The following is a 21,003-nucleotide window of genomic DNA, read 5'->3' as shown; positions in this document are numbered from 1 at the left end:
AATGTAAACAGGTGAACACGAATACAACTTCTCTTCAATGTAAACAGGTGAACACGAATACAACTTCTCTTCAATGTAAACAGGTGAACACAAACACAACTTCTCTTCAATGTAAACAGGTGAACACAAATACAACTTCTCTTCAGTGTAAACAGGTGAACACGAATACAACTTCTCTTCAGTGTAAACAGGTGAACACGAATACAACTTCTCTTCAGTGTAAACAGGTGAACACGAATACAACTTCTCTTCAATGTAAACAGGTGAACACGAATACAGCTGCAAGTCAGCAACAACAGAAGTGATAGTCAGATTACGAATAGTTTTTAAAAGGCAGGGATTTTAGTCTCCTAGTCTTCTAAACATCCTTATATCAGGATTATCAGAAGGAACAGACAACCAGAGTCCAGGAAGTCCATGGGAAGAGCCGGAATATTTATGGACCATGAACAGAAGTACAGAGTGAAGCTGACTGTTAATTATTCACAGGTGACCATACTGCTTTTAGGACTCGCTCATCCGTGTTGAACTGGGGCATTAAGGATCCACTGGTGGAATTTCAATGATAGGGGCCCAAAAGTAGTGTGTGCTCACCGCCACTGACATGGCCAGTCACCAGACGCGAGCCGCTAGAGGGGTGTGGTCAGCGTACGGAATAGTTTAATTTTTCTCTTGGTACTTATTAGTTATATGGACGCCGCTGTAGCTCTCAGCGCTGCACTGCTTCTTCCACTTGAAGTTAAAAAACAATATTTTATACAAGTTACGATATCTAGATTTTAAATTTTTTGCATCTAAAGGTTATTTTTTAATCCTATCTAATAAAAACAATATATTAATAATTATATATATAAAAATACTGTACTTGCATTTACCTAGATCAAAGTGAATGTAATATCTTTTTTTGTGTCTCTCTTCTCATACCCCCAAAGCAGCTGTGAAACAGTGCAGGAAGACCAGCTTAAAGCCTGGTAGAGTAAGGCAGCAGGTGAGATGCAGCAGCAGGGAATGTCTTGCAGAAGAGAGGCGCTTTGTGTTTGCGGGGCTAGCGGCAGCAGGCAGGGGGAATGTGGCAGATGGGGTACCTGGAAGTAGTGAAGGGGATACACCTCTGCCCACAGTATTTGAACCATTTACACACCCCAGTCCACACAGTATATTAACCATGACAGTGTATATTATGATTATTATTATTAATTTTCATTTATAAGGCACCACAAAGTATCCGTAGCGCCGTACAAGGACAAACAATGGCACAGTACAAGGTGAAACAGCACAGTACAAGTAACAGTAAGCACTATAACTCTGGGGGCTCAGGCACAGCATGAAAGAGAGGGAGGGAGGGGAAAAGTGAGTATAGGCAGGTAACTTTGGCCTAAGAGGGTGGGCACGGATGACAGGTTGAGAGTCACTGAGGGGAGCGGAGAGAAGCGAGAGGAGACAGAGGGGAGAAGGACCGAGAGGAGGTGAGCTGAGTAGCTGGAGAGCGCAGTTAAAAGTGATCAAGATAGGAGGTAGGAGAGCCCTGCTCAAAGGAGCGTACGATCTAAAGGTTAGTATATACTAACTCACTCATATATTAATAATCACACTTACATTATCTGTAGAATGGTGAGGGAGACCCCTCTGTCTGCTTCCTGGAAGTCTCTGTGGGTCCTAAGGAGGGGGAGTGAAGGGAGGAGAGAGGGGTGGATGGGGTGGTACCTGATCCTATGGGGGGGAGGGAAGAGCAGCAGTGGCTGTAGCCCCTCCCCTTTTCTTTTAGGTCCATGATATGACCCCACCCCTGATGACCCTGGTCTAGTTTCTGGCCCTGCCCCTTCAGTAAAATGGGAGGAGTCCTAAGGCAGTGGGGCCCACCAGGTATTTCCCCGTTACCCCAGGGGGCGATCTTTAGCCGCTTATTCTTGTATTACAGCCACCTGGTGGTATTCTAATATCATGATATAGTAACAAAAATACCAACAATAGTTATTCAGATCACAGATACATGAGAGAAAAGCAGCTTTATAGACCCAGCAGATATTTTATGTACAAATGTAAGATCACTCAGAGTGACTGAGAAACATATATTATAAATCATCACAACCCCAGAATCGATGCTGGTGTTGATGTTTTCTATAAGGCTGATAGAGTGGATTTTAAAAGGTATAATATTAAACAATGGCTTCTTCATAAAGACACTTACACAATACATAGACCAGCAAGATATATGGTTTGTGCGTCAAATATAAGTCAACAATGGAAAAACAAACTTGTTCCGCTTACAGATCTTCCTAAGTAATTATAAATATATCTTACCGGTTATTGACCTACTCGGTAACAGAGCCCGGGATATCGGTTCGACCACTATGACGGCTACAGCGGTGACTAAAACAATATTTAATTCAGGTCATATCCCTGAGAATCTAGAAACTGCTCTCGGAAAGGAGTTTAAAACAAGACTTTACAAACGTTGTTATGGAATTCATCATTTCACAACCAATAATTATATGCGCTTTCCCAGAACCGGACCATATGCGACTAAATGCAGCAACGCTGAATTCATCTTCATACGCAAATGATAATTACTGCAGCTTATGATTGCTGGGAGTGATCAGGGCGAGGAAGGGGCGTTCGCCCGTATCAGTCTACTTTAAGGGCGTTCGCCCGTACCAGTGTACAGTAAGAGCGTCCCAAACTCCAGCGCACGCAGCAGCGTCTGATTCAAGCTCTGAGAGTCTCAAAGTTACTTGTTTTTCTGCCGTATCTCTGGCTCCAGCTACAGACCCAGTCTAAGTCCTGATCAGTAGTGATGACAGTCTCCTGTGCAGCTATAACATGTGTTTACAATCACGAGCAACTTTAAAAATGTTTTATGTTCAGTGGACATTAACAGCCTAATAAATGTATCTAATGAGAATAAAAAATAAAACAAACACTTTTTTTACTGTTTTATCATTAATTCCTACATTATTAATTGAATTTTTTTTCTGTGCGTTCTTTTGCGAATTTATATTCCACATAGGTATTGGATGTATCCTGCAGCGTTTTATGTAGTAGAGCAGAGCGGACATACACCCAAATTAATCGGCGCACGTGTCTTCACAGCCGCTCCTTGTTGAATCTGGCCGCGCGTATGCCTGAATTCCGTGCATTTTAAAAGAAACGCACGTTGTCCTCAGTATGCGTCCCTTGGTGAATCAGGCCCAGTGTGCGGCGATTACGTTAAAACGATCTAAAGACACAAGATGAGTTTGAAAAAGGAAATGAACAAACCTCTAATGATTTATGTAATACTCTGTGTGAACACTAGGGGGCTATAGCACTTCATACAGAGGATTAGGAGGATGAGATTAAATGTTAAACATTAAAAATGTAAAAGTTTTGATCATAAGGAGATGCAAATAATTCCCAAAGCTATAATGGAATTTACAAGGTGGGGAAGATATTACAAAATAACAGCCAGGGGCACAGTGTTATTATGAAGGGACACAGTGTGATTGTAATATATTAGTTTGGTTGCAGATATTACACTGGCTGAGTCTCCAGATATTACACTCGCTGCAGTTACTACACTGGACGAGTCTGGAAATATTACACATGGGGGTATATTTACTAAACTGCGGGTTTGAAAAAGTGGAGATGTTGCCTATAGCAGCCAATCAGATTCTAGTTATCATTTATTTAGTACATTCTACAAAATGACAGCTAGAATCTGATTGGTTGCTATAGTCAACATCTCCACTTTTCCAAACCTGCAGTTTAGTAAATATACTCCATACTGTATCTACAGATACTGCATGTGCTGTACACGGGCTGTATGCATGACACACGTGTGGTCTATGTGAGAGGTTTCCTTCCTCTAGATGACACTGATGTGGTCTGTTATTAGTGTCATCATTTCCTGTGTTCTCTGATCTCCTGTTATATGAGGCAGTGCTGTTATACAGGGTGCAGGTAACAGTCTGACGTCTGCCTGTGTCTAGGACAGTCGGTAAATAACGGCCACGTGTTATGGTGATTATTACAGGGGACCACAGACATCCACAGGAGATGTGAACCTTATTCCTTGTTATATTACGTGTACAGGTGACCCCTCTGTTAGACCCTCCTGGCTCTATGGGAATTATTAAAAACTATTTTTTTAACATTTTTTTAGTAAGATTTTTCCATGTCTAGCGAGACACAAGAAAGAAGAGAGAGAAAGATTAATACAAACAGTATAAAGTGTATTTATCAAAACATACATTTGACAGGTCCATAAAATACAATATATCATCACAGAAGGGAAATTTCAGTGAGTTTGCAAATTCCCCAATGTCAGCTGACACAATATATATTAATGTAATAGCTTCACATGTGGGTCTAAGTAGTACGACTGATACAGGATATTATTGTACAATGCCCCCCCCCCCCCATTGTGTACAAACAGCACTCGCAGATATCTGAAACAGGATTCACTAAGAATATTGTATTTAATTTGCATACTACAATTCATGTAGGGGGTGAGGTTACGTTTTACAAATATTATTTAAAAATCATTTTTTTACTGAAATTATTTTAGCTACAGGAGACCGAACACCCCATAGGTCCTATTTAATAATGGGAGAAGAACCTGCTGTACCACAGTAACCAGAGGGCCAATCACATCACAGCTAGCTGGTTGCTATGGGTAACAGCGCATATACTGTATATATTATTTTATTATTATTAATTTTTATTTATAGGGCGCCACTAGGCGTCCGTAGCGCCGTACAGGGACAGCCAAAGTTACAATACAAGGTGAGACAGCACAGTACAGTAAACAATAAGCACAGTAACTCGGTGAGCTCAAAGCACAGCTAGAGGGGCGGGGGAGGGGAGAGGGGAAGGTCCTGCATACGTCTGAGCCCGAGAGGGAGGGCCCGGATGATAGGGAAACTCCCAGAGGGGAGAGGAAGGAGCGAAAGGGGACGGGGGGGGGGGGGGGGAAGAGGGTCCTCGAGGAGGAGGGCAAGGTAGCTGGAGAGCCGAGTTAAGAGTGGTGAGGACAGGAGGAGAGATGACCCTGCTCAGAGGAGCGTACAATCTAAGGGGTGGGGTAGACAGACAGAGAGACACAGGGGAGAGAGGGAGAGATAAGGATAAGGGAAGGGGAATGAAGGGGAAGAGGTAGAAGAAAAGGTAGGAAATTAAGTGGGAGACTGGAAGGCTTTAAGAAAAAGGTGGGTTTTTAGAGCCCGTTTGAAGCTGGACAGATTAGGGGAAGTTCTGATAGAGGGAAGGAGCTTGTTCCAGTGGAGGGGGGCAGCGCGGGCGAAGTCTTGGATACGCGCATGGGAGGAGGTGATCAGGGGGGAAGAGAGGCGACGGTCATTGGCAGATCGGAGCGGGCGGGATGGAGCATGAATAGAGATGAGGTTGGAGATGTAGGGAGCAGTGGAGTTGGCGAGGGCCTTGTATGTAAGAGTGAGGAGCTTGAACAGGATTCTGTAGGGGAATGGGAGCCAATGAAGGGATAGGTAGAGGGGGGAGACAGATGAGGAGCGGCGAGAAAGGAAGATGAGCCTAGCGGCCGCGTTGAGGGCAGATCGAAGGGTAGCGAGATGAGAGTGGGGGAGGCCAGTAAGGAGGAGGTTGCAGTAGTCCAAGCGGGAGATGATCAGAGAGTGAATAAGACAGTTGGTGGCATCTTGGGAAAAAAGGGCCGGATGCGAGCGATGTTACGTAGCTGGAAGCGGCAGGATTTAGCGAGAGAGAGAATGTGGGGGCCAAAGGAGAGAGAGGAGTCGAGGATGACCCAGAGGCAGTGAAGTTGGGGGACAGGGGAGATAGAGGTGTTGTCGACAGTGATAGAGAGATCAGAAGGGGGCGAGGTGTGAGAGGGAGGAAAGACTATGAGTTCAGTTTTGGCAAGGTTAAGTTTGAGGAATCGAGAGGACATCCAGGATGAGATGGCAAAGAGGCAGGCGGACACCCTAGAGAGGAGGGAGGGAGAGAGATCAGGAGAGGAGAGGTAAAGTTGAGTGTCGTCAGCGTAGAGGTGGTAGTTGAGGCCGTAGGAGCTGATGAGTTCACCCAGGGAAGAGGTGTAGAGAGAGAAGAGTAAGGGTCCCAGGACAGAGCCCTGGGGGACTCCAACTGGAAGGGTGGACGGGGGGGAGAGAGATCCAGAGGTGGTGACAGAGAAGGATCGGTCAGCAAGATAAGAGGTGAACCAGGACAGGACTGGGCCGGAGAGACCAAAGGACTGGAGGGTGTGGAGGAGGAGGGGATGGTCGACGGTGTCAAAGGCTGCAGAGAGATCGAGGAGGATGAGAAGGGAGAAGTGGCCCCTGGCTTTAGCAGAGAGGAGATCGTTGGTGACTTTAGCTAGGGCCGTTTCAGTGGAGTGAAGGGGGCGGAAGCCAGACTGGAGAGGACAAGTTATTCAATATTATTTGTGACACATCCACATGCCCAGAAACCTGCAACAGGAAAACAGGTGGGACATTCGGGAGCAGAGCATCGGACAGGGGGCGGAGCATCATACAGAGGGCGGAGCATCATACAGGGAGCGAGGCATCGTATAAGGGGCGAGGCATCGTACAGGGGGCGAGGCACCGTACAGGGGGTGGGGCATCGTACACGGCGCGGAGCATCGTACAGGGGCGGAGCATCGTACAGGGGGCGAGGCATCGTACAGGGGGCGAGGCATCGTACAGGGGGCGGATCATCGTACAGGGGGCGAGGCATCGTATAAGGGGCGAGGCATCGTACAGGGGGCGAGGCATCGTACAGGGGGTGGGGCATCGTACACGGCGCGGAGCATCGTACAGGGGCGGAGCATCGTACAGGGGGCGAGGCATCGTACAGGGGGCGGATCATCGTACAGGGGGCGAGGCATCGTACAGGGCGCAGAGCATCGTACAGGGGCGGGGCATCATACAGGGGGTGGGGCACCGTACAGGGGGTAGGGCACCGTACATTGTCATGTTGAGGTGTCTGGTCAAAATCAACAATTATTTTAGGAATTAGTTTTAAATTACAACTAACATTACATTATTGTTTATTAATAATCAATAAAAAACAAATATATATTAAGTGCTCTAAATTTCAAAAACATTTGATAGATTAATCGGTAGTAACAGTCATATATACTTACAATTTAGAAAAATAAAATAGAAACTGTAACATTGGATCCACATTGTAGCGTCTTCTGCTCATTACATGATATATAGAAGTCACTATATCGCCTCGTCTCACCTTAATCTGTGGTGTTATTTTATTTTCTACCAATATTGAACAAGAGGAACGTGACATAAAGATGATCAGAATCTGGAATTAAGCAGAACTTGGAATATAATACCTGTGTGCTAGCTGCAGACCGGACAGAGGCCACGCTGGGAATGTTACACAGAACAGACTAAAGCTATAATCAGGTCGTATAGTCGGACAATCAAGGTCCTTATGTGACCTAGTGGATATATGTAGAGTCTATGGTGGGTGCTAATCATGGAACGAGGGATCAGCTAAAACCAACTGGTGTAATGAGATCGGACACTGACCTCTAAATATTTCATTAAATGTCAGCGTTATAATCTCCAATATCCTTAAACTCATTTCCATGGCTGATTGGTGAAGGACGTTTTTCGGTGAGTCCCAGGTACCCCTCGTGGTCTCCCTTTCCCCCTGGTAGTCTCCCTCTGACCGGGTTCACGTGCTGTTGGCTGGTGCGTCACCTGGGACTCCGTCCTGGTCTTGTCAGAGAGATGCAGATGTTTTAGGGCCCCTGTAGGGGGCCGGGAGGAGGCTGAGATTGGTTTCTCTTCTCTTATAGGTTGTGCAGATTCCCCTTGGGACGCGTTCCATTCCTGCATAAACCTATGGATATTTTCTGAAGGTCCAATAAGTTTTATCGAGTCCTCATATTGACATGAGCAAATGTCATGTTTCAATAGATAACTAGGTAACGATTTGGTTTCTTCTTTCAATTCAGCTGACATGGTCGTCAATTTGATCTCTTCACTACGGAGACGAGATTCAAAAAATGCAAAGAATTTTGTCATTTTATCAAAGCCACTTTTAAAGTATGTGGAATGATTTGGAGACTTTGCTGTAAATGTGATCATGTAAATATTCCCACAGTCTTCTCCTTTCATATCTAGAGAATACTGATGGAGAATGGCTTTAAGTTTAGGTTTTTGAAATGTCATTATATAGGTATAAACTTCTGGATCCAAATATAAACTGCTAGAAAGTGAGTTGTGAGTGTAGTTATTCCCCGAATGCATTGGCGATGATGATGTAACACCTGGCAATGCTGAGGAGGGCTCATTAGCTGACTTCGGGGATGGAGGATTGGCGGATGGGTTTGCAAAATTGTCCTTACGTTGTCTTGAAGCATCAATGAGTGTTGAATGATTTCTTAATTCTGGGACATTTTTTGGTCTTCTGCTATTGGCCATATCTGTAGGGGGGTTGTTATCTTTGGGTGGTCTTTTCTCCTTATCTCTCGGTGTAAGACGGACCTTTGAGGGATCCTGAACCACATGGACTGCTTGGTTCTCCCCACTATCCGGTCTACGGAGGAGAGAATCACCTAATTTCTCATATAGCTTCTTACGACATCTTCTCAAATCACAGAAATCCCCTTCAATGAGAAGACACGAACCTCGTTCATTGAATTTTAGGTTGTAATGTTCCAGCAGTCTCATTACCTCAGAGACGTCACTGAAATACGCCAGGTCCAAGAATGTTTTAACGTGCATGGAAAACTGAGGGGCAAGAAACAGCTATTACACATCGTACATATATGTAACAGTTAAATAAAAACTTTCTATTAACAGAAAATTATAGAACTGTCATAAACAATTTTGCCGACCTCCTGCTGTGTCTCCCAATAACCTCCTGCTCTGTATAACGATTACACTGAGCGTCAGCAACGTGCGCAGTTCCTACTGATGTGTTACAATGGCCACAACGTCGCTTTTCTTCGGAAACACAATCGCTTCTGAATTGGCTTAAACTATTGTGTTATCTGGTTTGCATGAGTTTGACTCTCAAATATTATACTAAAGTTATATTCAAATAAAATATACATCAGTATCTTGGATACAATAATTTATCCATATGACTATGTTAAAAACAGAAATTTACTTTTGTAATTCACATGTCTAAGTATCCACAAAACGCGTCCAGGGTCTACTCCTGCACTCTTCACGGTTTGTTTTCAATTTTATTTAATTCATGCTTTTTTCAACTTTGACTTAGTCTTCACTGTCACTGTCTATGACCCATCTCGTCTTCTAATAATTCTCATTGTTTCATCTCACACTGTAATGATATCTACTTTACATACCTTTCAATGCATATCACATATACGCTCATTTATCACTCAAACCTACACCTAACCATTGCCATCCTAAAGCCTGTGTACCATCACCTAATACTATTATTATAAAACCTTTGTGGTATATCTCCCTCATTTATCAATATATCATTTATATATTATGCTATCTATCACTTAATATTATTATTTGTCTTTTACTTAAAAATCGTATAATCTAAAAATAGATACCCCCATTTACATAGAGACAATATAATACCCTCCTATTTCCTCGCACATATCCCCATCGCCTTATTTTTCTCTCCTGAGGCTCTATCTTTGCTGTCCCTCTCTGCAAATTGCTACACTGGCTTCCAGTGCCCTACAGAATGCCCCTGACCTACAGAATGCCCCTCACCTACAGAATGCCCCTCACCTACAGAATGCCCCTCACCTACAGAATGCCTCTCACCTACAGAATGCCCCTCACCTACAGAATGCCCCTCACCTACAGAATGCCTCTCACCTACAGAATGCCCCTCACCTACAGAATGCCCCTCACCTACAGAATGCCCCTCACCTACAGAATGCCCCTCACCTACTAAGCCTCCCCGCTACATTTCCAACCTCATCTCTACCCACACTGCTTCCTGCCCCCTCAGCTCTGCCAATGACCACCGCCTCACTACTTCGCCGATTCCCTCTTCCCACTCCTGCCTCCAAGACTCTGTCGGTCTGATCCCGAACCATTACCCGCCCCTATCAGGTTGGTCTCTACTCTAAGTTGTGTCCTTAAATCTAATATCTTTATTCAAGGATTTCAGCCCTCCTAACTCCATTACCCTGGCGATCACCCCCCTATCCCAGTCTATGTGCGTCTCCCTTCTCTGTAGGATGTGAGCTCTTAGGACCCTCTCACCTTGAGTTCTCCTAATTTTCCATCACCCTCTGTACTTCTCGTATGACAACAAAACTTAAACAATGTGTTTTGAAGTGTGGGGAGAAAAGATACACTCTCTAAAGTGTTGTAAGGTAAGAACTGTTCTAGGCTTACTCATGAATAGGGTAAAAGAGCCGCGGGGTGTGAGAGGGGGGTGTGGGAATTTGACAATCTGCCTGAAGAGATGAGTTTTCAGGGAACGCTTGAAGGTTTGAAACCTGGGGAAAGTCTGGTTATACGAGAAGGGGAATTCCACTGAGTGGGTGCAGCCCTAAAGTCCTGTCACGGAGAATGGGAGGATGTTATGAGTGTGGATGAGAGGATCTTATGCAGAGCGGAGGGGGTGATTGGGAGATATTTTGAGACAAGGGAAGAGATGTATGTTGGTGCAGTGTTGGTAATATCCCTGTATGTTTGTAGAAGTATTTTATATTGGATTCAGTAAAATACAGGGACCAATGTAAAGACTGACAGTGGAGCAGCTGTAGAAGAAAGTTTTATAATTTAGACTAATTTCCACAATCATTGTAGATTTTGGGTGTGAAAGTCTGGTTAGCGGAAGATCGGTAACGAGGGTGTAGTAATAGTGACTGCAGGAGATTGTGCAGTGTCAGATACCTGTGTGTTCTGGAAATGTCTTTTAGATGTAACAGGATTTGGATACAGACAGGACGTGGGGGACAAAGGACAGTTCTGAGTGGTGGATCAGAACTTGGCAGCCGGCTGAGGGGCAGGTTTATGTCGTGTTCGCCAAAGGTAACGTTATCAGGTCGGCAGGTTCTGTTGGCTGGTGGGAATATTATCAGCTGTTTTTGAAAGACTGAGTTTGAGATGGCGAAACTATGGTAGAATAACAGTCAGTAACGCGGCAAGACAGCGAGAAATGAGGAGAGGAGATATAGTTGGGCATCATCTACATAGTCCAAAGGAGCTAGTTTGTCTTTCAGAAGTAGTGGTGTAGATAGAGAAGAGGACCTAGGACCAAGGTTTGTGGTCTCCAACTGATAGAGGAAACGGAGGAGATGGATCCAGAGAAACTAGCACTGATAGAGCGACATACTATGTAGGGTGAGAACCAACGACAGTCTCCTGTAGACCTGTTAGGAACCCCGCTAGCCGGCACTACACAACCCGGAGTCTACTCTACCAGTCAGGTATTCACTGGAGCCCCTGATGGTGGGGACAGACTGGGCTGCGGACTGGCGGAGGGTCGTGAAGTGTGCACCGGCTAGGGAGAACCCAGGCCAGCGGAGTGGAGTCCAAGCAGAGGTCAGAGGCCGGCAGCAGACAACGGTATCAAGGAACAAGCTGAGGTCAGAGGTCACAAGCAGACAGGGAGGTAAGTATTCAAGCCAGAGGTCAGGGTCACGAGATTCACAAGCAGGGTCCAAATTCAAGCCAAGGGTCATACACGGGTAAGCAGTAACAAGGTCCAATAGACAGGAACAAGCAGGGAGCAGGCTAGCAGACTGGATACAGAACTATAACGGGCAATGAGGCAGCAGACCTCATTGCCTTAAATACCCAGCTGAACCAATCACAGGTTGAACACACTCCTGCAGGTTAATAAAGCAGTAACTAGCAGAGCCAATCATGGCTTGCCCCTGGCCTGCACAGTTGCAGGCTAATGCCTGTAATTGCCTGCCATAATCCGCCCATATTAATTAGCCCACAAGCTGTAGAATGAACGCTGCGCCCGGCCTCCTCTTATTGCCGGGACGCAGCGCTGAAGCGTCTCCTGGTTGCCCCGGCAACGGCCGGAAGTGATGTCCCGGTCGCCATAGTGACGGCCGGGACGCGGGTGAGTGAGTCGCGGCGGCTGGGCACGTAACAGTACCCCCCCCTTGAGGAGGGGTCGAGGGACCCCGACATCCCGGTTTTCTAGGGAAATTTTTGAAGAACTCCTTCAGTTTCTTTGGGGCATGGAGTTGACTCCGCGGAACCCAAGATCGCTCTTCCAATCCGCGATTCCTCCATTGTACAAGGAAATGTACCTGTCCTTGAACTTTTTTAGAAACAAGGACCTTTTGAATCACAAATTTTTGTGGCCCACTGGAGCCTCTCCCAGGCACACTTGAAGACTGGGCTTGACCAGGATATAGTACCGGCTTCAACAGAGAACAATGAAATGTGTTGGGAATTCTCAACGAACCCGGAATTTTTAACCTAAATGCGACGGGGTTCACCTGTTTGATGATAGGAAACGGCCCGATGAACTTAGGACCCAACTTCTTGCAAGGCTGTCTGAGCCTGATATTTTTTGTAGACAGCCACACTTTCTGGCCAACCTTAAGGGAGCAGGTGGTACGATGTCTGTCCGAATTTTTTTTTGCCTCAAGTGAGGCTTGTCTCAATGATGAGTGTACTTTCTTCCAGATAACTCTGAGATCTCTTGCAGTGGAGCGGATCTCCTGGAAACCAACGGACTGGAGTGAATACAGGGAGTTAGATCTGCGGTGAAAACCATAATTGCAGAAGAACGGAGAGATTTTAGTAGCTGAGTGACAGGAATTATTACAGGCAAATTCCGCCCAGGGTAACAAGGAAGACCAATTATCGTGGAACTCCGATGTGTAGCATCGTAGAAACTTTTCTAGGGACTGGTTAACCCTTTCAGTTTGCCCATTTGACTGAGGGTGGTATGCGGATGATAAACTGACCTTGATTCCGAGAAGGGTACAGAAGGATCTCCAGAATTGCGCTATAAACTGAGAACCTCGATCAGAGACGATGTCAGTAGGGAGTCCATGGAGCCTGAAAATATGTTGAATGAATAAGAGAGCCAAATCCCGAGCGGAAGGCAGTTTGGTTAACGGAATGAAATGTGACATTTTGCTGAACCGGTCTACCACGACCCAAATCGTGTTGTGTCCTGCAGAAGGTGGTAAATCCACTACAAAGTCCATAGACAAGTGAGTCCATGGTTTCGCAGGAGGGGCCAAAGGAACTAATTGGCCTACTGGACGGATCCTAGGAACTTTGTTTCTAGCACAAATCTCACATGAGAGGACATGACTCTTGACGTCGGCAGACATGGATGGCCACCAGACCGTGCGGGAAAGGATTTCTAGCGTCTTGTAAATTCCAGGGTGCCCAGCAGCCCTACTGCAATGTGCTTCCGCAAGAACCGTCTTTCTTAAGTGGACTGGAACAAAGAGTCGTTGCTCCGGAGTAGCATCTGGGGCTAATCTCTGGAATCTCTGAAGTGTGACATTCAGATCTTGGGTTAACCCGGCATGGATTACGGAAGGAGGAAAAATGGGCTCCGGGTTAGTAACTGGAACATGGTGTGCCAGGAAACTCCTGGATAGGGCATCTGCCCGGACATTCTTGGAACCTGGCCTGTAGGTGATCAGGAAATTAAACCGGGTAAAAAATAATGCCCAGCGGGCCTGTCTAGGGTTTAAACGCTTGGCTGACTGTATATATTGCAAGTTCTTGTGGTCGGTAATGACAGAGATCTGATGCGAAGCACCCTCCAACCAATGCCACCACTCCTCGAAGGCCCACTTGATTGCCAATAGTTCTCTATTACCGACATCGTAGTTGGCTTCTGCTGAAGAGAACTGACGGGAGAAATAGGCACATGGGTGTAGACGATTAGTATGAGGATCCTTCTGTGATAGAATGGCGCCGGCCCCGACGTCCGAGGCATCGACCTCTAGAACAAATGCTTTAGCTGGATCTGGATGTTTAAGGACCTCAGCTGAGATAAAGGCCTTTTTCAGACTTTCGAATGAGGCTACTGCTTGGGACGACCAATTAGTTGGGTCCATTCCTTTACGGGTCAAAGCGACAATGGGAGCCACAATGTCAGCGAAGTTGTAAATGAACCTTCGATAATAATTGGAGAAGCCCAGAAACCTCTGTACCGCCTTTAGATTGTTGGGTTGTACCCAATCCACAATAGCCTGGACCTTTGTTGAATCAATAGAAAATCCCTCAGAAGAGATTACGTAACCTAAAAAGGATACCTTCTGCACCTCAAACTCACACTTTTCCAGCCTGGCATAGAAGTGGTTTACTCGCAATTTTCGTAAGACTTGTTTGACGTGAGTCTGATGTGCGAGTAAAGATTTGGAATAGATGAGGATATCATCTAAATAGACGACCACAAAACCACCCAGGAAGTCTCGGAGAACCTCGTTGATCAAGTCCTGGAACACTGCAGGCGCATTGCTGAGGCCAAACGGCATGACCAGATACTCGCAGTGGCCAGAGTGCGTATTGAAAGCCGTCTTCCACTCATCTCCTTCTTTGATACGGATGAGATTATACGCTCCACGAAGGTCGATTTTAGTGAAGACAGTAGACCCTCTTAACTGATCAAACAATACTGAGATGAGCGGAAGGGGATAGTTGTTTTTAATTGTGATAAGATTCAATCCCCGGTAGTCTAAACAGGGTCTTAACCCTCCGTCCTTTTTTGATACAAAGAAGCATCCTGCTCCTACGGGAGATTTAGATGCCCTGATAAAGCCTTTCTCCAGGTTTTCATCGATATATTCCTGCATGGATTTTGTTTCTGGAGCAGAAAGGGAATACAAACGCCCCTTAGGTAACTTGGAACCAGGAATAAGTTTGATGGCACAGTCAAAGTCACGATGTGGCGGTAAGGTATCAGCAGCCTTCTTGGAGAACACGTCCCAGAACTCATGATACTGTGAGGGAAGCTGCTCCGGAATAGGCTGAATCATACGCAGAGTCAGTGACAAGCAAGACTGTGTACAATAAGTACTCCACTGGACAATCTCTCCTTTTACCCAGTCTATGACAGGGTTATGACAGGAAAGCCATGGGTGGCCCAAGATCAAAGGAACCGACGAACAATCGATCAGGAAGAAGGTGATTTACTCAGAATGGAGAGCTCCGATCTTCAACTGTAGTGGCGGGGTCTCCCAGGAAATCTTGCCACCAGGCAACGGACTTCCGTCTAAGCCACAAACAGTAATAGCAGATTTGAGTTTTACCATCGGAATTCCGGCACAGCGGGCAAACCCGATATCAAGAAAGTTGCCTGCAGCTCCGCTATCAATGAAGGCCGACAGGTCCACAGAGCGAGCACTGAAGGTGAGCTGTGCAGGGATTAATACAGCATTTTTCGGGGAGATAATTTGCAGACCTAGGTGAACTTTCCCCTCATTCCCTAGGCATGCTCTTTTCCCGACTTATTTGGGCAGGAACGGGAGAAGTGGCCTTTTATGCCACAGAAGAGACATAGACCTTGTGATCGTCTCCTGTCTCTTTCCTCAGAAGAGAGACGATATGCTCCTAATTGCGTAGGCTCCTCATCCTCCGTGGAAACAGGAATCAGGGCAGACTGAGGAGAAGATGCCTCTTTTTTAGTTTTTCGCTCTTTAATTCTCCTGTCAATTTTAATGGAGAGGTGCATCAGATCCTCCAGTGAGGTAGGAGACGGATATTGCACCAAAGAATCTTTGATTTGTTCTGACAGGCCTAAACGAAACTGACTGCGTAAGGCAGGGTCATTCCATCCGCTATCAGGTGACCATCTACGAAATTCCGCGCAGTATTCCTCTGCCGAGCGCCGGCCTTGTTTCAAGGCCCGTAGATGAGCTTCAGCGGGGGCCATTCGATCCGGGTCGTCATATAATAGACCTAACGCCTTGAAGAAAGCGTCTACTGACTGCATGGCAGGACTGGTCTGCGGCAAGGAAAACGCCCAGGACTGGGGGTCACCCTGTAAGAGGGAAATGATAATCCCGACTCTTTGTTGCTCTGAACCGGAGGAGCGGGGTCTCAACCGGAAATAAAGCTTGCAGCTCTCCCTGAAATTCCGGAACAGGGATCTATTTCCTGTGAAACGATCCGGGAAAATTCATCTTAGGTTCACAGACGGAACTCGGAGTGGGTTGTGAAGATTTTGCAGCTTCTTCTTGAGTGGACAAACGCTCAGACAATCCCTGGATCATTTGGTACAGGGATTCCACATGACCCGCTAGGGCTTGCGCCGGAGACGGTGAAGTTCCACTTCCTTCCATCTTAACTTTGTCTCCGGAACGTCTGTTTTTTGGGCCGGTTATAATGTTAGGAACCCCGCTAGCCGGCACTACACAACCCGGAGTCTACTCTACCAGTCAGGTATTCACTGGAGCCCCTGATGGTGGGGACAGACTGGGCTGCGGACTGGCAGAGGGTCGTGAAGTGTGCACCGGCTAGGGAGAACCCAGGCCAGCGGAGTGGAGTCCAAGGAGAGGTCAGAGGCCGGCAGCAGACAACGGTATCAAGGAACAAGCTGAGGTCAGAGGTCACAAGCAGACAGGGAGGTAAGTATTCAAGCCAGAGGTCAGGGTCAGGGTCACGAGATTCACAAGCAGGGTCCAAATTCAAGCCAAGAGTCATACACGGGTAAGGAGTAACAAGGTCCAATAGACAGGAACAAGCAGGGAGCAGGCTAGCAGACTGGATACAGAACTATAACGGGCAATGAGGCAGCAGACCTCATTGCCTTAAATACCCAGCTAAACCAATCACAAGTTGAACACACTCCTGCAGGTTAATAAAGCAGTAACTAGCAGAGCCAATCAGGGCTTGCACCTGGCCTGCACAGTTGCAGGCTAATGCCTGTAATTGCCTGCCATAATCCGCCCATATTAATTAGCCCACAGGCTGTAGAATGAACGCTGCGCCCGGCCTCCTCTTATTGCCGGGACGCAGCGCTGAAGCGTCTCCTGGTTGCCCGGGCAACGGCCGGGTTATGGCCGGAAGTGACGTCCCGGTCGCCATAGCGACGGCCGGGACGCGGGTGAGTGAGTCGCGGCGGCTGGGCACCGCTGCGGCTCGTAACAAGACCTGGACCTGTGGAACCTATTTGCATCCTCTCGTCATCATCACGTCAGTTGCCGCTGTCTGGAAGTCCCGGGGTCATTCAGGGCTATAATCAGACTGTGCTAATATATGTCCAGCAACTGAGGACCGTGGTATATCTGTATATTATATGTCGCTAATAGGGAATATCTCTGTGCAATATATACCTAGTAATTGGGTGGTCTCTGTGCAATTTATGGGTAACAATGGACATATATTGTGCAATATAAAATGTGTATCAATGTATGACTAGTGGTTTTGTGGTGTTAACTTTGCGACATGTATGTGTGGCAGATGGAGACCAAGCTCAGCGATCACTAATTACAGGATGTACAATGGTAATATAGCTATAGACCTAAGGTAGGCAGGATACATCCTCCAACACAAGACTTGCTGGATACGATGACAGAGGCCATCAGACCTAACCTTCCACGAGTCATCGTGGTTCAATCCAACTTGATCCATTTCACCTGCGCACAGTGTTGTCTCTGCTCCCAGTATTCACACTAATTCCCCAGCTGGATTAACCTCAATATAACACGTGTCCCCTCATATATAAAATAGGAGAGGTCCCCGGGCGTTAGATTCTGCTGGTGGTCACAACATCCCGTCCCTATCTCTGCGGAAGCTCTGGAAGCGGAAAATAAAGAACCTGGACACTCTCCCAATGATCCGGCCACTGTCCCGTCCTGTATCTCTGTACGGGCTTTTCATATAGAAATAATTATTCAGCTGTATTGAAATGTTGGGTTTATTGTCAGCGGAGTAATGTGGGAGCACCGGGATTACATAGATGTTGGCTCTTTACCAGTTAGTTGGTGGATTACAGACAAACTGATCCTATTACTCAGATTGTCACAAAGTAGCACAATATCTCCGAGCTCATATATCACCAGATCTAGGGGCAGCACGGTGGCGTAGTGGTTAGCACTTCTGCCTTACAGCACTGGGGTCATGAGTTCAATTCCCAACCATGGCCTTATCTGTGTGGAGTTTGTATGTTCTCCCTGTGTTTGTGTGGGTTTCCTCCGGGTGCTCCGGTTTCCTCCCACACTCCAAAAAACATACTGGTAGGTTAATTGGCTGCTATCAAATTGACCGTAGTCTCTCTCTCTGTCTGTGTGTGTATATGTATGTTAGGAAATACAGACTGTAAGCTCCAATGGGGCAGGGACTGATGTGCGTGAGTTCTCTGTACAGCGCTGCGGAATTAGTGGCGTTATATAAATAAATGGTGATAATGATGATGATGATCTATCCATCTGGGGCCTCTCTTTCTGTCATCTCCTCCCTGGACTATGCCGTAACATTACCAAGAGAGATTCTGAGCCATGAATATGGGAATTAACTTTAGCTTTTGTTGAAGGTCCAAATAAAAGTCTTACGGGAGATTAATAGCTCACAGACTGTTTATTGCAGATGAGTGATGGGGCAGAACATGGTAATATACCAGTAACAGTGGTACTCCCACTCATGGGGCTCTGTGACACTGGCCCACTTACCTGAGAGCCTTGCTGCAGCGGACGCCTCACCTCCAACGGGTAGGTGCATTTCGCTATGGTCAGTATGTGTTTCCTGTCCAGGACCCTCTTCGCCACTGTTATTATGTAAAGACAAAGGTAATTTATTCCATCAGAACGAGCTGGTCTGTACTATAACTACAATCTTCAGTATTATTATTCTAATGAAATTCATTGCAAAACGGGATCATATTTATTGTAACAGGGTCATTCTTGTTCTGGTAAATGACATAACGGTGATTACGAATAGTTGCAAATAGTCCCACAATTTTTGTGACCTGGACGTTAGCCCTATCTGTGGCAGAAATAGGCAGCTCTGTACCCAGATGTCTCTGAAAATCCGGCTATTTGGTGCCAAAAAGGTTTATTTCAGCTTAATAATGTCACAGAGGAATTATGTGGTTTGAAATTGAGTCTGTTAATGCCAAATGTGCAACTATTTTCTTTATAAAACGCAGGACTGGGGGCTGACTGAGACAGTGAAACCAATTTTAAGAATAGTTTGGGAGCCAGACCAGCCCACTAATGTTCTCAGATACACCAGCCCTCTGGGCAAAGGCCACATTTGCCAGATTGCCATTCAAGTCTGAACTAAGTATAGATTTATACCAAATGTATAACCAAATATACAACAAGCAAATAATTAATCACCTTCCTCCAGATGAAAGGTCAGCATGGCCACACCCTCCCGCTCTGTGGGATAACGCACATCAACATCGGACCCTCCGTTCTTGAATTGCAGAAAGTGTATTAAGAGCTTATCTCGCACTAGGTCATCTTCATAGTGACGTGAAGGAATACCAGACACTTGTAGAACTCGTCTATCCGCCATGGCTATGACCGAAATTACCTACACCAGGCCATAAAGGGAGGAAATTTAGGTTACAAAATACACTTTACACCTATGTAGCATGCACGGATCACACCATCTACAGACCAGCAAACCAATATAGCTCATTGTGTCAATGTTACCTGCAGCAAATAACAAATAATGAATTTTCAACAGAACAACTCTCACACATGGGGGTACAGCTGTTACATTTAGTAAGAAGAATAATGTGAATTAACTTTCGCTTTTGTAGACAAAATAAACCTGTTATGGGAGACTGATAACATATAGAAGCTCGTTAATATACCTGGAATAAAGAAATATCACTGCATTTGTACAGCATTATATCTGCCCCATCCCTTTGTTAAAAGACATATTTTAAAAATTGCTAATGAAGGTGGAGCGTCTGAATCATACATTACTCTGCGGCCGTGCAGAAGTCAGCCTGATCGGTGGGCTTGCAGTCCTCTAGGTAACAGAAATGCTCTGTCTGAATTGGTGAATTTGCAGACTGCTAGTTTGGGAGCAACTGATCTACTTAATGTTGTTATTTCCTACTTCCTCCACTCCACAAACTGACCTAACAGTAAATGGAGGCTGCGTGTGGAATACATTGAGCTTTGTGGATTATGTCCCACAAAGTTTACTCCATGAACAGTGTAAGATGTCATCATGGGAATAATAACATATCACAGCGCTAGTCCCAGGGTTATAACATAAAGGACGCGGGTCTGTGTCACTATCTCTGAGAAATAAGCTGTGTCACGTGATAGAGCGTCAGCTCCTCTGCCCCAGCATAGACATCAGGATTATGTAAGCTGAGGGCATCCTGCTGGGAGTTGTAGTTCAACAACAGTCACCTCTTTATACAGACACTGTAGTTTATTACTAGTTATTACTATTACTAGTCATTGTTACTGTCCAGCTGTTACTAGATATGAACATACGGGACACTCTGCTGCTGTAGACAGACCTTGGAGCACTACAAGCCCCAGCATGCCATGGTCACTATAACATGAGGACAGATGGGACAATCACAGGGATCTGGGATGTTACTGAGAAGTTGTCAGTATAAAATCGGGACTAATGTGCACAACAGTTGGTAACTATGGAAACACCCCGGTGGGGTAAAGATACAGACACAGCTGCCCCGGGGCCTGTACCGCCCACAGAACTGCCCCCACTTCACCCCCTCACCTGTGGGTACCGGGGTCCTCCGGGCTCAGGGGCCACCGGGCTCCTCTGTGAGGGCGACTGAGCAACGTGAGCCGGAGAAAACGAAAGTGGAAGTAACTGGTGGGAACTCCCTCTAACACCCGGAAGACGGGGGGTGATGTCCTGGGAGACCTGTGCCCGGGGGTGTAGTGTGCCCAGCAGACATTGCTCTGTGAAGAGATTGGCAGTGCCAGGGGGCATAGACCGGGGTGCTGGTCATTGTGTATGATATGACTGTCACAGACAGGGCAGCCCAGAGGATCCAGTGATTGTGGCACAGTGAGTGGTAGTGTCTGGGAACTAGATTGTACAGGAGATTGGCACTGCCAGGGGGTAGTGAATGGTAAGTGTAGGACTGTGCCAGGGGGTCTGTTCATTATGGTGTGACCAGCAAGGGGGGTGC

The 21,003-nt window shown here is 46.2% G+C and overlaps 1 protein-coding gene across 1 annotated transcript; it reads right to left on the bottom strand.

Annotated features, from left to right (window-relative positions):
• Positions 1 to 4,190: 4,190 nt before the first annotated feature.
• On the bottom strand, positions 4,191 to 20,832 carry RBM43 (RNA binding motif protein 43). Its single transcript, XM_075214183.1, has 4 exons — positions 20,583 to 20,832; positions 19,208 to 19,406; positions 18,539 to 18,633; positions 4,191 to 8,717 (listed from the first exon to the last, which is right to left on the bottom strand). The coding sequence occupies exons 1-4, from the start codon at positions 20,799 to 20,801 to the stop codon at positions 7,560 to 7,562; spliced, it is 1,671 nt and encodes a 556-aa protein (XP_075070284.1). The 5' UTR covers positions 20,802 to 20,832; the 3' UTR covers positions 4,191 to 7,559.
• Positions 20,833 to 21,003: the final 171 nt, after the last annotated feature.

The sequence above is a fragment of the Mixophyes fleayi genome, chromosome 5 (assembly GCF_038048845.1).
Source record: "Mixophyes fleayi isolate aMixFle1 chromosome 5, aMixFle1.hap1, whole genome shotgun sequence".
Lineage (NCBI taxonomy): Eukaryota > Metazoa > Chordata > Amphibia > Anura > Limnodynastidae > Mixophyes > Mixophyes fleayi.
The sequence above is the reverse complement of the archived record's forward strand: the minus strand, read 5'-3'. Positions and strand labels throughout refer to the sequence as shown.